General features: G+C 39.8%; 1 protein-coding gene across 1 annotated transcript in view; it reads left to right on the top strand.

The window, feature by feature from the left end:
* Nucleotides 1-20,705, top strand: part of lamc1 (laminin, gamma 1) — a 261,259-nt gene that overhangs the window by 181,202 nt on the left and 59,352 nt on the right. Inside the window, exons 5-8 of the mRNA XM_072273978.1 lie at nt 5,967-6,155; nt 8,333-8,450; nt 10,312-10,410; nt 15,438-15,574. Coding sequence (XP_072130079.1) covers nt 5,967-6,155; nt 8,333-8,450; nt 10,312-10,410; nt 15,438-15,574 — 543 coding nt within the window. The remainder of the gene's footprint in view (nt 1-5,966; nt 6,156-8,332; nt 8,451-10,311; nt 10,411-15,437; nt 15,575-20,705) is intronic.

Here is a 20,705-nt window from a genome sequence, read left to right as displayed (position 1 = left end):
ACACATCCAACAGATAAAATAGAACCAAAAGTCAGAATTACACTGGGAAATATCAAAGCTGGTCTTCTGACAGACAGTAACAGATACATTAGTTATGTACCTAAGCTGAAGACTAACCTTCCAGCCATTACTCAGCATTTCAAAACAGGAGTTTCTGTGCTATGACGCTGCACTGATTTGAAATTCCAGTTCTCCATTTTTTTCCTTTTTGCAAATCCAATATCCTCTTCATCTACCCATGCACTTCTTGTTCCACTAATCCTTCAAATTTTGTTTTTATTTATGTTTATAAGGATCTTTACCTCTGGCATGGACTGCATTTATAGACCTTCCCCAGCTCCTTTTCACCTGAGCCATTTCAGCACATAGCAAAGTATCAGCCATGTTCATGATTCTGCTTTGGAGACAGGCTGAGGACAGGTGGCCTGATGAACCATGGGGGACATAGGGATCGACTTCACGGAGATGTACAAACGTAGATTCTGCTGGATTGGGCAGATAGATGATAGATTAATTTTTTTCCAGAAAAATACGGTAAAACTGATCATCCAAAATCCTTTTGGAATTATGTTATCTGGCCAACAGATGTTCCGGACGAATGGATATTATTCATATAATCCAACACACTTTAATTTCACTTCTTTTCTACATGTTATATAGTAATATAATACATATTCAAGTGACCACGAAGTTTAAAGGAAGGGTAGGAATGGGGCCTTGAAGGATTTGAAGGGAGAGTGAATGAACTAAATTATAGAAAGTTTCAGCTTGGCCTGCTCTCTGGATCCCGGCTCTGGCCATAAACCCACCGGAGTTCAAGATGTCTGGTTTTCCTGGCTACAGCTGCACATTCTGTCCACAGTCAGTGATACGTACCTGATCTTGCAGTTAGTAGCTCCATGGATAATGAGGGCCTAATGTATTAATGAGTGTTCCATATGGTAAATCATTGGGATTTCCAAACAATTGGATGCCAGATTTTTGGAATTCTACACACATGAAGTTGCATCTTGATCAGAAGAATGTGAAAAGACAATATCGAGGGTGCTTCTATGAAGGGTACAATAGCAGATCAGGGTTGGGGGAGAGGGGAATGTGCAGTTTGTTGAAAGTGGCAGAAAAGGCTGAGGAAGTGATTAGAGATGTAAGGGATCCTGGGTTTTGTAAAGAGTAGCACAGAGTACTATGAAAATCTTTTAGGTGACACTGATTTGCCATAATTGGAGTATTGTGTCCATTTTTGGACATATTAGGATAGTTAAGGGGCTGCAGAAGGATGTTTTTAGCAGTGGGGGACTTGTGTCATTAGACTGAAGACGCTACTGTTACTCTGTTGGAACAGAGGGATATTTAAAATCTTGAAGGATTTAAACTGAGTTGATAGTGTGAAACTGAAATGAAATCGTCAAGAACTAGGACAAATAGATTGACTATGGATGGCAAAGGAAACAGACGTAACATGTCACCTGCTCTGCTGATCTAATACAGACTTTCATCCTCTTCCTAGGTGGCATTTTGAGAGATGCTGTTGAGCAACTTGTGGAGATTATGGAAGTGGTTGTTATTGGGCATTTATGTGTACCAATATTATTTGCCATTTGTCAATCTAGATCTGAATGTTGACCATGTTTTACCACTGGGGAACCCATCTGTTTCTGAGGAAATGTAGGTGTACCTAAATCCTCTAACTATCAAGCTTCATTTGTTATCACAGAAAGATATCCCTATTTCCAGCTCCCACTTGCCCAGTTTTGGCCTCTCTCCCTCCTGCTTCCCCTCCCCACCCCACCCTTGACCCAGGCATTTCACCCCACCCACCAAAATAAGTTCTAGTTCTATCTCCCATTCATCTCTCACTGGTAACCTTTGTATTCCTGTTTATCATCCTCCTAGCTATTTACACATCCACCCTCCCCTCACCACTACTGGCTCCATCTGCTTGTGTTTTTGTCTGCTTGCGTTCACCTGCTTTTTCTATTATCCTTCACCCCTCCCGGGCCCTCTGGCTCCTGACTCACCAATTCCACTCTCCTCTTTCTGCTGTCTGTCTTCGCCTCTACAATGTTGGACCTGATGCAGGGCTTCGATCCAAGAGATTCCTTCCCCCACCCCACTCCTCAGATGCTGTTTGACCTTCTGAGTTGCTCCAACAAATTGGTTGTTACTCCTGAAATGTAATGTTCATCTGAACCGACGCTACAGTCTTCCGCTTTGTGTCTTTTACAGAACTTAAACTGAATACCAGTGAGAAAATGTCATGTGGCAGAATTGCTGGCATCACATTGAGTCACTTTGCTGATAACTGCAAATTGGATATGTTCTGCATTTTGAGCTAAGGACATAACACGAACCATTTTCTGTTTTGTCTGATAAGTGCTGAGTTGTATTTGTACTTGGGACAGCTTACCTGGATGCACAACCAGTACTGAAGCTTAAGTTTTCAACACAACAGACACTCATTGCTATCCTCAGTAAACGCAACTGTTCGCTTAGTCCTTTTGACTAATAGACTGTTGTACTTGGATGTCAGTACAGAAGTCACTGAAGATGAACACAATCACCGAGTTACTGCTTCCCATTAATTGTTTAATTTTCCACCACTTTCTGCACCTGAATTTGGCTGAAATGCAGAGCTTTGAGCCAATCTTTCAATGGTGGGATCCCTTCTCACTGTCTGTTGTATGCTGCCTTTTCTGTTTAGGACAGTGCTTTAGAAGTCTTTTTATTTCAGCTTTGCCAGAATAATACCTGATTATTAGTTACACATAGAATGGCCGCTGAGGTGCTCATTGGTACTCTTCATTGAGCCAGGGTTGTAATTCTGGGTTGGTGTTTGCAGAGTCAAGAATATACAAGGCGATGAGGTTAAAGATGTAATGGCAGTCCCTTCATTATGCATACTCATTTGTGACCTGCTAGATTTGTAACTCAACATGGTGTCAGTGCTTTGGAGAGTGCATCCATCATAGGAACATAAAATATAGAACTCTACCTTCCTGGGCAAGCCATTCGCGTCATCATTTTGTCCCAACCTTGATGCCACTTTACACTAAATGTCCTGCTCCTGTGTATCATCCATATGCTTCCATTTCAGTCATATTCATGTGTTAATCTAAAAGCCTCTTAAACTCCACCAAGTTGCCTGATTCCACTCCTATCCTTAGTACCTATTCTAGGCACCTACCACTCACTCTGTTTTAAAAAAAACATAAGCTTACCCCTTCTGTTACCTTTAACACCCTCCCCCAATAATTTTAAAAGATTGTTTGACATATGTAGACTAGGGAAAAATTATGACTGTCTACCTTATCCATGCCTTTCATAATTTAAAAAAACTTCTATCAGGTCTCCTCTTAGACACTGACACCTGAGGGAGAAGAACTCAAGTTTGTCCAAACTGTTCTTTAGCTCGTACACTTTAGTCCAGGCAGTATCCTGGTGAACCTCTGCACCCTTTCCATGGTCTCCACATCCTTTCTGTAATGGAACTGCATACAATGCTCCAAGTGTGGTCTGACTGAAGTTTTATAAAGCTGCAGCGTGACTTCCTTATTCTTATACGCAGTACTCTTACTAATGAAGGCAAGCGTGCTGTACGCTACCTTTAGCACCTCATCAACTTGCATAGGCACTTTCAGTGAACATAGAATAGTATAGCACGGTACAGGCCGACCCTCAAACCCTGCCCCCCATATAACCCCCCACCTTAAATTTCTCCATATACCTGTCTAGTAGACTCTTAAACTTCACTAGTGTATCTGCCTCCACCACTGACTCAGGCAGTGTATTCCACACACCAACCACTCTCTGAGTGAAAAACCTTCCTCTAATATCCCCCTTGAATTTCCCACCCCTTACCTTAAAGCCATGTCCTCTTGTATTGAGCAGTGGTGCCTTGAGGAAGAGGCGCTGGCTATCCATTCTATCTATTCCTCTTATTATCTTGTACACCTCTATCATGTCTCCTCTCATCCTCCTTCTCTCCAAAGAGTAAAGCCCTAGCTCCCTTAATCTCTGATCATAATGCATACTCTCTAAACCAGGCAGCATCCTGGTAAATCTCCTCTGTACCCTTTCCAATGCTTCCACATCCTTCCTATAGTGAGGCGGACTCGGACCCCAATACCCTTCTGTAACCCAGTGCTCTTAAGGGGTTTACCATTGACTGTGTACTTTCTCTTTTCACTTGACCCCCAAAAGTACAACATCTCACCTAATTTCCATCTGCTGCTTCTTTGCACACATCTGTATCTGGTCTATATCACGCTATATTTTTCAATTTTTACACTGTCCACTACTCTCTTAGTCTCGGTGTTGACTGCAAATTTGCTAATCTGCCCATCTACATTTTCATCCAAATAATTGATATACATCAAACAATAGGGATCGATGCTAGCAGAACACCACTGGTTACCAAGCTTCTGCCAGAATAACAGACTTCCATCCTTGCTCTGTCTTCTATGGGCAAGATTCAAATGAAAACTTGCAATTCACCCTGGATCCCATGCATCTTAATCTTCTGAATTGACCTACCATTAGGTATCTTATCAAATGCCTTATGTGTCCATGAACATAATGTTCACTGCCTTACCCTTAGCAACTCCTTACGGAGATGCAATGTTGTGTCTATCAGCACTGCAGTATCTCCTTCTCTGTGATGGATAGCTACTTGGTTGGTTACTGAGGGCATTGTCAAGTAAAATTTTCCTTTGGTTTTCCACTGCCTCCTGCAGTCCTTGTTCAGCAATCGTATCCTTCAAGAAATGTCCATCTCGCTTATTTTTAATGTCCCCTACCAGAGTACATTATGTTCTGGGTAGCCTCATTATGGCTTGCAAGTGACAGTCATTGTTAGAGAGCATTGTTAGAAATCTCTCTAACTTATCATTGGTTGCTGTCAACTTAGCATAGGATTGGCTTGACATTAAACTTGAATCTGTTCACTTACTTTTGATGTCTTGTCCATGTGCATCTAGTTGTCCCCATTCCATGGAAGCTGCAAACTTTTGTTCAGATAACCTCATTAAAATCATGTCTGGTGCTTACTTGTCAAAATGCATAGGTAGGAAATTATTATGGAGGAGTTGAAAATAAATTTGGGTTTGCTGGGCATGAGTCTTTCTGTTAAGTTTCTTGTAATTAATTTTTTTTAAATTTAAGTACAATAACGTTGGAAGATCTGGCATCCTCAAAGCTTTGCTGGACTGGCATATTTTCTACCTTATTGAAATTAATCCTCTTAATATCCCAGTACTGTATTATTAGATATTTTTCTTCTAAGTAGTATAATAAATCTACCTATGAACCTGATTTAAAATTAAATGGAGTGTAGAAACAGGGCTCAAGTGAGTTTGAGGGAACTGTGGAAAATGGGGGGCTTATATGAGCTTGAAGGGAGCATGGGAAATGACACCCTTTGAGCTAGATACCGAATTGTTAAGATTTCTGAACAATTGAATAGTAGATTATTGGAGTTTCATTGTGTAATATTTTAGATGAATATTTAAAATGAATGCTGCAAGGTGGTGCTGGAAGTGAAGAAAGAGCCGATCGGAAGATCCCGTCACATGTATACTCAGTGGTAGAATCAAGAATTTATGGCACTTTGAGGAGCCATTCAACGTATCAGTCATATCCATTTAAGCCAAAAGAATGTTATTGAGACCATTTATCCAACTGAGCTGGTAACCATAAGGTGATCTAAATATTGCTTTATTTGGAAGGTTTGAAAAGAAAAACAATTGTTCCCTAATTCCTCAAAATACTTTGCTGCCAATAAAACACATTTTAAATCACTATCACTAAGACCTGAGAGAAAATGTGGTCAGCCATATTCCACAATGTGATGTGCAATGTGAAGGTTACTTAATAGATTTTGAAATGTTGATAGAGAGGTAAGCATTGGCCAGTGTTGCTTAATAGTAATTCTGCTAATTAAGTTGCATTTCAATTTCTGCTCTTGGCAGCTTGTAATTGTCATGGCAAATCTGCGGAATGCTACTTTGATGCTGAGCTTTACCGAGCCACAGGACATGGTGGTCGCTGCCGCAACTGTATTGACAACACGGAAGGTCCTAATTGTGAGAGGTGCAGAGACAATTTCTATCGCCAGGGTCCAGAAGCTCCATGTTTACCTTGCAATTGCAGTCCTATTGGCAAGTATAAAACTGTTCCTTTTTTTTAAAAAAACAAAGTATACATTTTGGTCAACTTTGCAAAATTTTGCTGCTCTTATAATGCACTTCTGATTGTTTAGAACTTTTGATTACAATTAATTGTCTCATTGAGCAAGAAATATAAATTAACAACTTGATGTGGATATCATAATTATTCCTTTGAAATGATTTAGGATGATTTAGGTCCACTGGTTTTTACATGCACCTCTGTATTAATGATTTTCTTAGACAATATATTATTAAACTTGCTTAACTTGGTATGGATACTGCAATTTCCTGTTTACCACAACTCTCAAACTTGTGCTAAGTCCCTTGCATAAATGCAATTTCAATCACTTTGGCTTTAACCGAGCATTCAGAAGAGGCTTTTGGCTTTAAGTTCTCTTACAGAACTCCTTTTCACCAATGCTACTATCCCAGCACTCACCCCTTGAGCAACAGTCAGTTTGCTGGAGGAGCTCGGGGCTGAGCAGCAACTGTGGGGTTGGGGGGGGTGGGGGTGGAGGGGAGGGAAGGAGTAGAATCAGAGTCAGGTTTATTATCACTGACTTGCATGGTGTGAAACTTGTTCGTTTGTGGCAGCAGTACAGTGCAAAGGTACAAAATCACTATATATTAAATAAGTTAATAAATCATGCAAAAATAAAAGGAATAAGGAGCAGGTATTCAGGAATTTGATGGCTGAGGGGAAGAAACTATTTCTGAATTTTTGAGTATGGGTCATTAGGCTCCTGTACCTCCTTGATACTAGGAACAAGAAGAGGGCATGGCCTAGATGGTGAAGGTTTTTAGTAATGGGTGCTACCTTCTTGAGGCGCACCTTCTGAATATGTTCTTAATGGTGTAAGGAGTTGTGCTTGTGATGGAGCAGAGTAAGTCTACAAGTCTCTGCAGCCTGTTGCAATCCTGTGCATTGGAGCCTCCACGCCATGCTGAGACAAAACCAATCATTTTGGATCGAAACTCTGAAATCCAGATGCAGGCCTTCAACCTGAAACTTTGACAGTTTCTTCCCCCCACCCTCAGGGATGGTGCTTGCCCTGTTGCGTTTCTCTAGCTGAATGTTGCACCAGATTCCAGGATCTGCAGTCTCTTGTGTCTCCATAGGTTACAATACTCTGCAGTGATTGAGATTGCCTGGGGAAAGGCCTAATCTTTGTAGATTTTCGGCACCTCATCCAGTTTGGACTGTGCATGATAAAATTTTGCTGCCTGGGGGAAAAACATAACTGATTGTCACTATAAACCCTCCACCCATCCCCCCATCTGATAGTCCTCCTGTACACTACTGCCCTTCTGACCTGTTATTCTCAACAAACCCAAGTACATACCTTCATTGTAATGCAAATCATTCAGATTCACCAGAGAGATTATCCAGAGTAAATTGTAGTTGTATCAAGTTGATGTAGCAAGTGATGATGAAGAGGATATAGAAGTTGGAGTAAGTTGTTTTGCTCTCCAACTCTTACCACCGTGCCGTTAGAACATGTTTGGTTGATACCTCAGCTCCATCTTAAACTGTAAGTACTCCTGGCTGGCAACTTGTTTTGATTTTGGATTTTAAATTATTAAATTATTTAAATTTTCAGACGTGCCAAAGTCAAGTTGCTGGTATTCATTCTTCAGCAATCACCATTATACATATGCTCTCACGCAGTCATATACTATATTTTTAATATTACTAACTGTCTCTTAACATTTTTTGGCTTTATTCGGGTTTAATTCAGTTTTGTGAGTAGGGTTTTCCTCCCTAGCTATGGCCAAATTTAGTTCAAATGTAGTGGGGGAACCCATAGATCTATTTAAATTGTTACTACAGTTGCTCATATATTTTGTTGCAGTTTTGAGAAAAGTTGATCGACATTTTTGAAAAAAAATACTATCATAAAAATGTTTCTTGACTTTATCTTCTCATCGTAATATTCACTAATTTTTTCCAGATCTAGATTCAGACTCGTTTGCATCAGCGGCACTCTGTTGTTTTAGAATGCAGTTAATTTTTTTTGCATCTGGTATTTTCATTTTGTTCACTTTCCTATCCTTTCAGAAATCAGGAGTTCTGTTTGCTATCCACTTTCTTTTTCTGTACACCTTGACTTTGAAAATAGTTTGCCTTCAATTTGGGGAACTAGTATTTGCTTCTGTTTGCTTTCAAGGTTCCATTAGTACCCATTGCGATATCTATGGTCGGTGTAGCTGTAAACCAGGAGTGATGGGAGATAAATGTGATCGCTGCCAGCCTGGCTACCACTCACTAACTGAAGCAGGGTGCAGGTAATGGGTGTTAGCTTACCTTTTATTTATTTGCTGATGTGAAGGTGGCTCACTTAAATAATGTATTATGACAAATATTTAATATTGTCATAGGCAAATAGTATCGCACTAATATTAAAACACATACTGCATTTGAGAATTGTTCCCCTCTTCCAGCAATCCTACATCAAGTTTTAATGGAGCCATGGAGTTGTACAGAACAGAAACGGAGTTTTTGACCCCTGCGTTTATGCCAATCTTTATGCTTATCTGCACTCATCCTATTTCTCTGCATTAGATCTGTTTCATTCTCTGCCTACGTGGCTCTTAAATATAATGATTAAATTTGATTCCCTACTTCTGCTATCAACAAGTCCTAGATATTAACTATTCTCGATGCTTTAAAAAAAGACTTTCCCCTAAAACCCACTTTAAAGCTTTTTCCTTTTACTTTAAATCTATGCCACTCTGATTTTGGAACCTCAATCATGCGTGGGGAAAAAAAGATTCTGGCAATCTACCCAGCCTATGCCCCTCATAATTTTATATTTAGTACCTCTCAGTCACCTTCACTCCAGAGAGGAAAATCCAACCGCTCCAAATCTCTGCCTATAGCTGAAGTTGTCCTATCTAGATAACATCCTAATCTGCGCTCTGCAGTACAACCACATCCTTCCTTTTGTGTGGTGATCAGAACTGCACACAGTATTTCAAGTGTGGTCTAACCACTGTAAGGTTTAAAATAGCATCCTAATTTTTATGTTCCATGCCTTGCCCAATGAAGGATGCATGCCATATGCTATGTTCACCATCCTATCTATACTGTTGCCACTTTTCCAATTGTAAATTCTGTCGCTCAGGATTTTCTGCAATAAACTCCCTACCACTGATGTTGGACACACTGATCTATAGTTACCCTTCTGCCCTTTTTAAATAAAGGAACTATTTTAGTCATCCTCACCTCACCTGTGGCTCAACAAAGATGAGAAAAATCCCTGTCAGGGTCTCAACTAACTTCTTCCTTGCTTCCAAAAGCAACCTGAGCCTGATCTCATTCAGCCCTAGAGAACTTCAGCTCTTATGTGTCCCATACCATCCAATATCTTTTCCTCCTTAGTACTGATTTTCTATATTCTCCAATGTCACATTTGAAAGTTGTATATCACACAACAGTTGAAACTTGGGCATCCTGAAATTGCCAGTCCTGCTATTTGCACACTATGTTTCTGTACTTTTAAAAATATCATAATTCCACTTATGTGTGAGACTTTTTACGTTAAAGTAAGTACATTGAGCCTGTCAGCTTTCCCATGCTCCCCAACTGGCTTCTGTCTACTCTGCTCCTCCACCTATCTTCTGTTGGCCGCAAAGCCATCAATTCTGTCATCCAGATCATTAACATATAATGCGAAAAGTAGCAGACTCGACACCGACCCCTGCGGAACACCACTATCCAGAAGGCCTTTGACAAGGTGGTGCGCATGAGGTTTAGCAGCCTCGTGCTGTACTTGGCAAAGGCCTTCAGAAAATCCAAGTAAACAGCATCCACTGACTCTCCTTTACAACTTGGTATGCAAGCTCTGAATAGCTCTGTAAGTCCCCTCTGAGAAGAGGGCTTAAAAGTTACCCCAGTTCTAACTTCCCCATGGTTATATTGCTCCTGACCTTTGTATTGCTCTGTGTTCAAGAAAATGGGAGTTTTATCACAGAGCCCTGCTTCTTATTATGTAATACATTGGTTGCATGCTTAATTGATACCTTGTTTTATTTCCCCTTTGATTTAATCATTATTAGTCTACAATTTCACACATAAGGTTTTGATAATGTAAATCTGGTTGTCTGAAATACCTTGTATTTATAATGTTCTTTCTTTTTCTGATAGAGCATGTGCCTGTAATCCTTCTGGTAGTGTAGCGGAATGTAGTGTCAATACAGGTCGCTGTGTATGTAAAAATAATGTAGAGGGATTCAACTGCGAGAGGTAAGTATTTTATAAGGTGGACGTTTTAGAAATTATTATTATAACTGAAGAATATCACTTGGGCTATTACATCCATGTTAGCTCCCAACAGAGCAATTCAGTTAGTCCCATTTCATTCCACATCACTTGCCCTTTTTTTTTTCCTAATTCTGCAATTTTTGACCATGCATTCTCATCAAATTTCCTTTAATTCTTTTACCTCTTTGCCACATCAAGATGTGATTTATTGGAGTCAATTAACCTATCAGCAAACTTTGAATATTTCTAACAACTTTATTTCTATATATTTCTTTTTAAGTGATAATGTTACTAAATAAAGAATTTGTTGCACACCTATGCCAATGTATTACACACATCTTCTCATTCAGGTTCATCTGACTCTTAATATTTCTATTCTTTTATACCTTATGCTCACTTGGCTTCCCCATTGATAGACTTATAGTGGTTTTGAAGAAAGGTCACTTTCTTCAAATTTGAAGAAAGTAACATTTTCCTCCAATTTGACCTCGTGATCTTATCTGAATTTAATTGGTCTACCATTGGTGGCTGCGGTTTCTATTTAGACATCTGTTAGTCTCATGAGACCATGGATTTACACCTTGGAAGGTTTCCAGGGCGCAGGCCTGGGCAAGATTGTATGAAAGACAAGCAGTTGCCCATGCTGCAAGTCTCCCCTCTCCACGCCATTGATGTTGTCCAAGGGAAGGGCATTAGGACCCATACAGCTTGGCACCAATGTTGTCGCAGAGCAACGTGTGGCTAAGTGCCTTGCTCAAGGACACACACGCTGCCTCAACCAAGGCTCAAACTAGCGACCTTCAAATCATTAGACGAACGCCTTAACCACTTGGCCACGCGCCAACACTGTGGTTTCTATTACCATGCTGTTAAGCACTGGAATGCAGTTGTGAGAGGCAAGTACTTTTTTTCTCCTTGCTATCATTAACTATTGGCACAATCCTCATCATCTCTGCCTGTCTTTCCTTAAGTCAATCCTTTAGAAGCTTATACGTTGACCATACTCTGGTTTTACATGGCTAAGTGTCACATTTTTATTTGATAGCATTTCGTGCAATGTCTTGGGAATATTTGTTATATTAATGGATGTGTATAAAATTAACTTGTCTTTGTTTTTATTGCTTCAACCAGTTCACTGCTGGAGATTTGCATATTCCTTCTAATTTCCATATTAAAAATGTTTCAGATGAATTTCTTCCTTAGTTTAATTATTATTGCTTTATCATTCCTTTGATCTTAGGCAAATCTCTACATTTTCACTCTATTTTGCCCCTCCTTCATCCTCATGATAGTATCTTTATGTCTTAAAGTGAAGAAATATTATGCTTCTTCTGATCAGGAAGGGAGGCGGCATATTTGTCTAGTTTTGGGGAGCCTATTTGCTGTCAAGCAAAGTAAGAGGTGTTGAGATCAGCATTGGTGTGGCTAAAATAATTAATAGTGATCAAGGTTTAAATGAGATAGTTTCTTCTCCCTTTTCAAATCAATGAAGAGCCAGTTGAAGTTAAGCAGATATCAGAGTTTGTTAGGTACAATTATAACTGCCAACCCTAAATGGGGAAGTAAGTGGTTCAGCCAAGATCTAGATACAACTCTACAGGACAGAAGGATAGAGCAACCCAAGGCAGAACTTTCCTGATGACAAAGAAGGACAAGAAGATATGCAGAGAAAGGGAAACATGGCATACGCCAGGATGATAATTGGGCTGAAGCTGGAAAGATCATAACACAAAATGTTAAAGGGAAAATGAGCCCACGTGTGTATGTGAAAATTGGCTGGCAGATCATAGTGAATCCACTGACTGTCTCATGGTTTCAGACTTATGGATCTTTAGGGTCTCTTCTGGGGAAGGCAGGACTTGTACCAAAGTGGTATGTTACCACCTGAACTTGAGAGGTCCAATATCCTGGCGGGCAGGTTCGCTAGAACTGAGGGGAAGGGTTTAAACTGGTTTGGCAGGAGGAAGGGAACCAGAGTGGTGGGGTAGTTGGTGTAAAGAGAGACCTGTAGAGACCTGCAGCCTGTAGAGAGACTGTGAAGAAGGATAGGCAGGGGAAAGGGCATAATTGCACTCAGTTAGATGGTTGAATGTGTTTATTTTAGTGCTGGAGGTATCAGGAACAAGAACAATGAATTTAGAGCATGGGTTACTACACTGAGTTTTAACATTGTGGCTATTACAGAGACTTGTTGCCGTAAGGGCAGAAATAGATGCTGGATGTTGCAGTGTTCAGATATTTCAGAAGGGACAAGCAGGGAGATAAGAGGTGGGGAGTGGCATTGGTATTTGGAGATAGTATCACAGCAGAGAAAGGAAGGACAGTGCAGAGGGATTGCTTACTAAGTCAGTGTGATGGAAGTAATAAACAGGAAGGAAGCACCCTATAGACACCCCCTTTAATAGCAAAAGAGACACTAGAGGCAGATTTAGAAGATACAAAAATAGCAGGATTGTTGTCATGGGTGATTTCAACTTCCCTAATACTGATCGCCATCTCCTCAGTGCAAAAGAGATGGGGCAGAGTTCGCCAAGGGTGTCCAGGAAGGATCCCTGGCAATGTATGTAGACAGACCAGCCAGAGGAGAGACTGATCTGGTTCTAGGCCATGACCTGGTCAGGTGACAGAACTCTCGGTGAGTGAGCATTTTGGAGACAGTGACCACAGCTTCCTGGCCTTTACCATAGCCTAGGACAGAATAGAGACAGATGGTATAAGAAATTATTTAATTGGAGGAGGGCGAATTAGGGTGCTATTAGGATGGAACTTGGATGTCTAAGGTGAAAGGCAAATTGTGTGTAGGTAAATTAATTATGTTCTTTTGAAAACAAGAGATGGTTGTGGGCAATGAAGTTTATATTGTGTACATGGGCTTTCAAAAGATACTTGTAAAGGACTGGATGTATTCATGATTGAAGTAATTTAATACCAAATGTAAAGTAATAGATACTGTAAGGAAGCGAAAACAGGCAATACAATATATAGGAACAAATCTACAAGATAATAGGAACGGGGACAGTTGAGGGCAGTGCAGAGGGAGGAAGTTCACATTAATACTTGAACATTCTGGACAAGTTGGACTAAGTGTTAATTTGGCATATGATATCCTGAGTTTTAAGTAGAGGCATAGAGAATCAATGTAAGCACGTTAAATTGACCCTTGATAAGAACAGCCGATTTAGCTGTAACTAGTAAGTAGTTTTGGATTCAGGGTTAGATGTAAAGACATGGGATTACTGAAATGATTCACTGTTACAGCTCTAAGGGTTATGGATTTGCATAGATAGATTGGAGTAGTTGGATTTGTTCAGATATAAGTGCTTTTGAGATGGAATTCAAATATTGTTGGTGTTCAAGGTCACAGCATGAGGACAAAATGTAGAAATGCTTCATTGTTCTCGGTGCCTCCACCAAAAGGCCCCAGATATAAGGAGATTGGCAAAAAATGCAGAGGTGAGATAAGGAACAGGTTTTTTTTTCGTACAGCACTGATTAATCTGGAATGTACTGTCTGAACAGCAGTTGAAGCAGATTCAGTTGTGGTCTTCATATCGAAATTAAGTCAGTGAAATTTTAAAAATACTTCAAAGCTACTGGGGATGAGTTGGAATGGGAAACTAATTAATTTATTCTTACCAAAGGTCAACGGGCTAAATTGCCGCCACCTGTGCTATCATAATAATGTAATTCTAACATAAGGAAGCTTCCCTTGCCTACAGCACTAGAAGGAGCAGTGAAGTAGAGGCAACTTTCTTTTGAAGAAAAGATTCATCTGACATCAGAAATGTTTTAATATTTATATACCTGAGTTTTTTAAAGACTATCAAATGATTTCATTTGTATTTCTAAATACAGTTGTTTAAAAGCAATCATTAATGCAAAATAATTGTTTTAATGATCACTTAATAGACAACTCCAGTCTTCTAGTCTTTCCAGGGTTGCTTTTGTTTTTAAAAATCCAAGAGTTTGGGTTCTAATGTAATGCAGAGTTAACAAGCATAAGAAAGTGTTACAAGATCCAAATTGTTTTTAAATAAATAACAAGGGAAATAAGCTGAAGAAAAACAAGTTGTGTTAGCATCAGAAAATTAAGATAGTGTGATACTACTTCATCACTTTTGTTGTCCAGCCTTTAACCCTCACCCAACGTCCCTAACATAGGATAACATGGCTCCTACATTCCTGCATCATTGTGGCGTTTACATCTACATGGCCAAAAAGTGCTTTGTATTGTTTGAAATGTTTTCAAATAGTTTTAACATAATGTTCATACAAAGGAATTACTTGATCATTTCCTAATGTTGCTATGGATGCAAATTTTTTTCTTTTCATTTCACTAAGTGTCTTAACTGGAACACAGTCCATTCATTATATCTATGATTGCGAAATTGTCATTTAATCTCACTTGAGGCTAGTTAAATTTAAATCTATTTCCTCTCATTCTGTGGCCATAGTCCAAGCCAAATAGCTTGTATGCATGTGTACCCATATCTTTCAACATTTTAAACATCTGGAACTTGTCTTGCTGCATTATCTTTCCTCTTATGAAAACACGTTCAGCTCTGTATATTTGAAGTTATCAGTTTACTTTAGTTATTCTTCACTGAACACCCCCCTACAAATTCAGTGTTCCTTTGAGTTTTAGATTAACTTTTTCTTAAATTGAGTAACTTCAAAGTTCCACATTCAGTACTTGGTGCATGGGAGCTGACTTGTAATTCAAAATAACTACATCAGTAATTATCCTCTGCCATCTTCATGTTTGTAGTCCAACATTTGAATAGTTAGGTAATTATTTTAATTGCCATAATGCTAAGTAGTTTTATCAAGGAAAAAAACATAGCTTGTATTTAATGTTATTCATGAAGGCTTGGTTTAATTGAGGGTAAAAGAACACACAACACAAACTTGGTAGTTTGAATATAAAAATGTATTTATAAATTGATGCATGTAATCAACAGTTTAGTTATCAATAAGTATGTTCACAAGAATGTTCTCTTTTTCTGTAGATGCAAGCCAGGCTTTTTCAACCTGGACCCTCAGAATGCGCAAGGCTGCACTGCCTGCTTCTGCTTTGGCCACTCATCTGTTTGTAGCAAAGCTGAGGGCTACAGAGTAGAGCGGATCACAGCAAGCTTTGATGCAGGTGTTACTAAGATTTTTAACATATGCTATTTAGTAGACGTTGTTTATGAAATTTTGAGATTTAAGGTTGAGTTGTCAAATATAGTGACATCCAGCTCATGCTCCAGTTGAGATGTTGCTTGATGAAAAATGATTACGTTCTCCGAATTCTCCTTTTCAAACATCTGACAAACCAACTGTAAATGGATGTATTCTCAGGTTGATATTGCACTTCATTTTAGTTTGTTTACTAATTTCTTGGTGAACTGCCTAGTAAATAGGAAGTGACAATAAGCAGAGTTCCATCATTACAGCATCCCAAATGGCTCTGCTGCTTTTATTGTTTCAAGCATAGACCCATCTTTGATCATCTCCTTGCACTTGTCTCTACCTATGCCCCCTCCCCCTTGCCTTCACATCTCCTAGATCTGATTTTTTCTGAACAATTCCAATTGCCATCTACACTTCAGGAACCTCAATTAACTGCCCCTTGACTTTCCATTCTCCATGGTGTGTCTCCAACTATATGTAAACCACATCAATCTTCTGTCTCCTCATAACATACTATACCCTTTAAAATCATCACTCTATCACTGGATGTTCCCTGAGCTAGATCCTTCAGATGCAGACTTGAATAGATGTAAAGGACAAACAAGTTTTATCTATTTAAGATTAAATCTGGATGAATCACGCAAAGCACCTGCTTGCTTATCGAAGAGCGGCTCACATTTCTACCTTAAATTATTTCTGTTCCCTACTGCAACACATTTACTCAAACACGAGATTCTGCAGATGCTAGAGATCTAGAGCAACTCAACAGGCCGTGCAGCAACTGTGGAGGGGAATAAATTGTCGACAGTTCAGGCTGAGACCCTTCATCAAGATTCAAGCCACTCTGTTCTGTCTTCTATATCCAATAGAAAATGTTAGAAATTCATGGAACAGTCTGCCATTAAAAATGACATAATACGGTTAGCTGTATTTGCTACGTTTCCTCTCGCCCACTGGGCTGGACTCCTAATGTTCTCTCAGCCCCACCCCAGAATTTACAGCCTTTCTGGTTTCTCCTATTTCTAGCTCTAGCTCCCTTGAACTACTCCAGCTAATCTGCTGACAGCTCGACTTCTTTTTTCCATCTCCATGTTAGCTGCAGTTGAGACCTGATTTCTCACTCCTGGTGCTGTTCCTGCTCTTTCAATTCCAGTGCCATTTCTACTCTCAAATAATCATCCCATCTTGGAACCATGACACTAACCTTGGCTTCCTCCTCAAAAGTACTGGAATCTATTGCGGCCTCACAAGATTCTTGCCCATCTTACCTGTATTCATCCAGTCAGGTTGCCAATGATGGTATGCATTATGTTCTATTTTTCTTGTTATTTATTAATTTTTAGGCATCAGTGATAAAGTCTAGAATTTATCAGCCATTTTTAATTATCCCTGAGGGAGCTGACCTTCTGACCCTACTCTGTTTTGCTGAAGATGGAATTTGTTTTGACAAGGTGACCAAAAGGATTATTGAACTTTACCAAGTGCTGTTGGGGTTGCACTTATCCAGACAAGCAGAAAGCATTCAATAATCCTGCTGATTTATGTTTAGTAGATGGTGGAATATTTATGGGATGTCAGGAAATGAATTACTTACCTTAGGATACCCAGCCTTGGACCAGTTATGGTAGACACACTATTCATGTGCTGGTCCAATTGAATTTCTCGTCAATAGAATGTTGATGGTGCTATTTGGCAATCATAATGCCATTGTATGTCAAAGATTAGTTACCATATTCTCTTTTATTGTGAATGGTTATTAGCCTGGAACATTTGTGATGCAAATGAAGCTTGTCACTTAGGAGCCCACTGACAAATATAGGCCTTCTTCATACAGACATTAGCTGCTGTTTGCTGAGAAGTTATGAATAGTATTGAACATTGCACAATGATCAGTAGATATTCCTCTTTGTGACCTCATGGCAGAAGGTTATTGATCAGTTTTACTAGAGCTTTTTTATACCATTTTTGGTCAAATTCTACCTTGACATATAGGGTGGTCACTGTATTTCGCCTCTGGACAGGTTTGGTGAATGCCTTTGAACTAATGCTGAGTAATCTGGATGAAACCTACAAAGGTTAATGATGAGTACACATTACTTAATATCACTTCCCATCACTTTGCAGGTGATTGAGATTAGGCTGACTGATCCGCCGGTTTGGATTTGTCTTTTTTTTGCTAGCACTGCACAATTTTCACATTGGTGGGTAGATACTCGTATTGTAACTGTAGTGAAGTACATTGTTTGAGATACAGAATGTCCTAGAGCACATTTTCAGCACTACGTTTAGGATATTGTCTAGTGCCATAGTCTTTGCTGTACTCTCCACTGTTTCCTGCAGTCTTCTTCTCTTCTTCATCTTGTTTTATGGCGGTTGGCACCCAGCTTAACGGTGCATTACCACCACCTTCTGCTCCGGAGTGTGCAATAGACGTACATTCTAAATCCCTTCACCCAATATCTATCTATCTATCTATCTATCTATCTCTATTCTATCTCTATCTCTCTCTCTGTCTCTCTATCTCTGTCTCTCTCTCTCTCTCTCACTCACACACTCTCACACTCTCTCTCTCTCTCACTCACACACACACACACACACACACACACACACACACACACACACACACCCTAACCTACACTTTATCCTTCTATCTTTGGCCATCCTAGCACTCTATTCCTGCTTATCCATTATATCCTATAAAAAAAAATCCCTGTACCCCTTAAGAAAGCTAAGAATACCCTAACCTGTGCTCTCTCACCCATGCCCAGCAACCCTTTTAATGTGAATTCTTACACCCCCAGTTCCCTTAGATTAATTCTCATCATCTCTCTCTATCCCATACTTCCTGCGACTCAACTACATGTTCTACTGACTCCTTTTCCTGACATTCCTCAGTTTTCCCTATCGTTTTCAATGTTTTGTTTAACATACAGTGCCCCAGCCTTAGCCTAGTCCACAGTTTCCTCTCTTCTGTATCCACTACCTATCCTAGTAGCTGCAACGCTTTTTTTGTATTTGATATAAATGCCTCCCTTTCCCCTCCCTGTCCCATCTTTCTTGCCACATTTGGTTGATTTTTTTCCCAGATTACACACTTAACTTCTGCTTTACTGATACTAATATGCTTTTCTATATTTTCGTTCTTTAACGCCCTCTTTGCCAACTCATCCACCCTGTCATTCCCCTTCACCCCTACATGTGCTGGAACCCATAGAAATTTTATCTGACCTCCCTGATTTGCAATTCTTGTGACTGACTGAAGGACTTCATAAAGTATATCATGTCGACTGTTTGAGTGAAAAGACCCGAAACTTGCTAGAACTGAGGATGAATCTGAACATACCAACACTTTGACTTGTCTAGCTTTCTCCACCGATTGCAATGCAGCCAGCACTGCCAACATTTCCACTGTAAACACCCCTAATTTATTAGATGTTCTTCTGCTGATTCCAACTTCTTTTGCTGGTATAGCCACCCCAAACCCTATCACTCCTGTTTCAGGTTCCTTAGCACCATCCATATAAATCTGATTATAATCACTGTACTTTTCCATCACATGACAGTTAAATGCACTTACCAAATCAGTTTTATATTTTCCTATCCTTTTTACCTCGAACAAATGCCAGTCTATGTCAGGCCATGCAAGCTTCCATGGAGCTACAACCGGATAAACTACTGAAGGACTTATCCTTAGATCAAACACTCCACATTCTTTAGCAATATCATTCCCTACCCAACTAAAGTTATCCCTCTGAAACCTCCCATTTTCCCAGCACTCATGCAACACTCCTTTAGCAGGGTGAGAATCATTGTGCCCCTGCAAATTAGCCCAGTAGTTTGCCATCAATTACATCATTCTTAGCTCCAAAGGCATTACTCCCATTTCTACCTGTAGGGCTGACACTGGTGATGTTTTAAAAGCCCCACTGCACCTTCTCAAAGCCTGAGCCTGAATTACATCTTGCAGTCATATGATGTAAATTGACTTGGTTAAGACTTGCTTCTCTGGTGCTTGGTAACTAAAATTAATCATCCACTTGGCACTTCTGAACATGATTGAAAATGGTCCTAGACTTACCATTTCCTAACGCAATAGTGTAGAGCTTTGAGAATTTTGTTGTTTCTAGTATTGTAACTGGGACAGAGGTAATTCTCAACCCAACTTTTGGCATGGTTGAGCACAACATTCTCATCTGCTAATCTTGTACCATTGTTCACAAGGTGGGACTGCAATCCCCTGTTTCCAGTCTTTTCTGTCTAATCATAACCAGAGAATCAGTAACTAATAATGAGTTTTCTTCCCTTATCTTGTTTCCACTGGTGTTCCTAAAGCTCCTGTCTTTGCCTTCTAACTGTTTCTCGCTTTTAATGTCCTTATCAATACACTGCTGTCATATTTCCACAAGTAAGCAGATAGTACAAAGTTCTGCACTTTAACTCTCAATTGACAGCCAGCTTGTTTGACATACAGTAGCAGGTCTTCTCCAACCAAATACCTGGAAGCCTCTTGCCTTTGTCTGTGGAGCCTGAAACGAACACTGTTCCCTTTTCAAATATTTCAAACTAATCCTACATCTACATAATCTTGGTATCATGTTTGATCCTGCAAGGAACTTGCCGACCACATATTTGAGCCATCAGTGAGACCACCTTTTTTTAAATTTCTGTTTCAACCGTTGATCTACTCTAATATCATGTTTGCTAATAATTCAATAAAGCATTTTTAGACTTGAGCGATGCTAGAAGTGACAAGTGAAAATTGTTAACATGAGGAATTCTGCAGATGCTGGAAATTCAAGCAACACACATCAAAGTTGCTGGAGAACGCAGCAGGCCAGGCAGCATCTCTAGGAAGAGGTACAGTCGACGTTTCCGGCCGAGACCCTTCGTCAGGACCAACTGAAAAAAGAGCTAGTAAGAGATTTGAAAGTGGGAGGGGGAGGGGGAGGGGGAGATCCAAAATGATAGGAGAAGACAGGAGGGGGAGGGATGGAGCCTAGAGCTGGACAGTTGATTGGCAAAAGGGATATGAGAGGATCACGGGACAGGAGGCTATGCCTGCCTTTTTGTAGGCTTTATGGAACAATCTATGTTTCAAGCCT

Source organism: Mobula birostris, chromosome 12, assembly GCF_030028105.1.
Source record: "Mobula birostris isolate sMobBir1 chromosome 12, sMobBir1.hap1, whole genome shotgun sequence".
In the NCBI taxonomy this organism is placed as follows: Eukaryota; Metazoa; Chordata; class Chondrichthyes; order Myliobatiformes; family Myliobatidae; genus Mobula; species Mobula birostris.
Note: the sequence above shows the minus strand (reverse complement) of the source record. Positions and strands in the feature narration are given on the sequence as shown.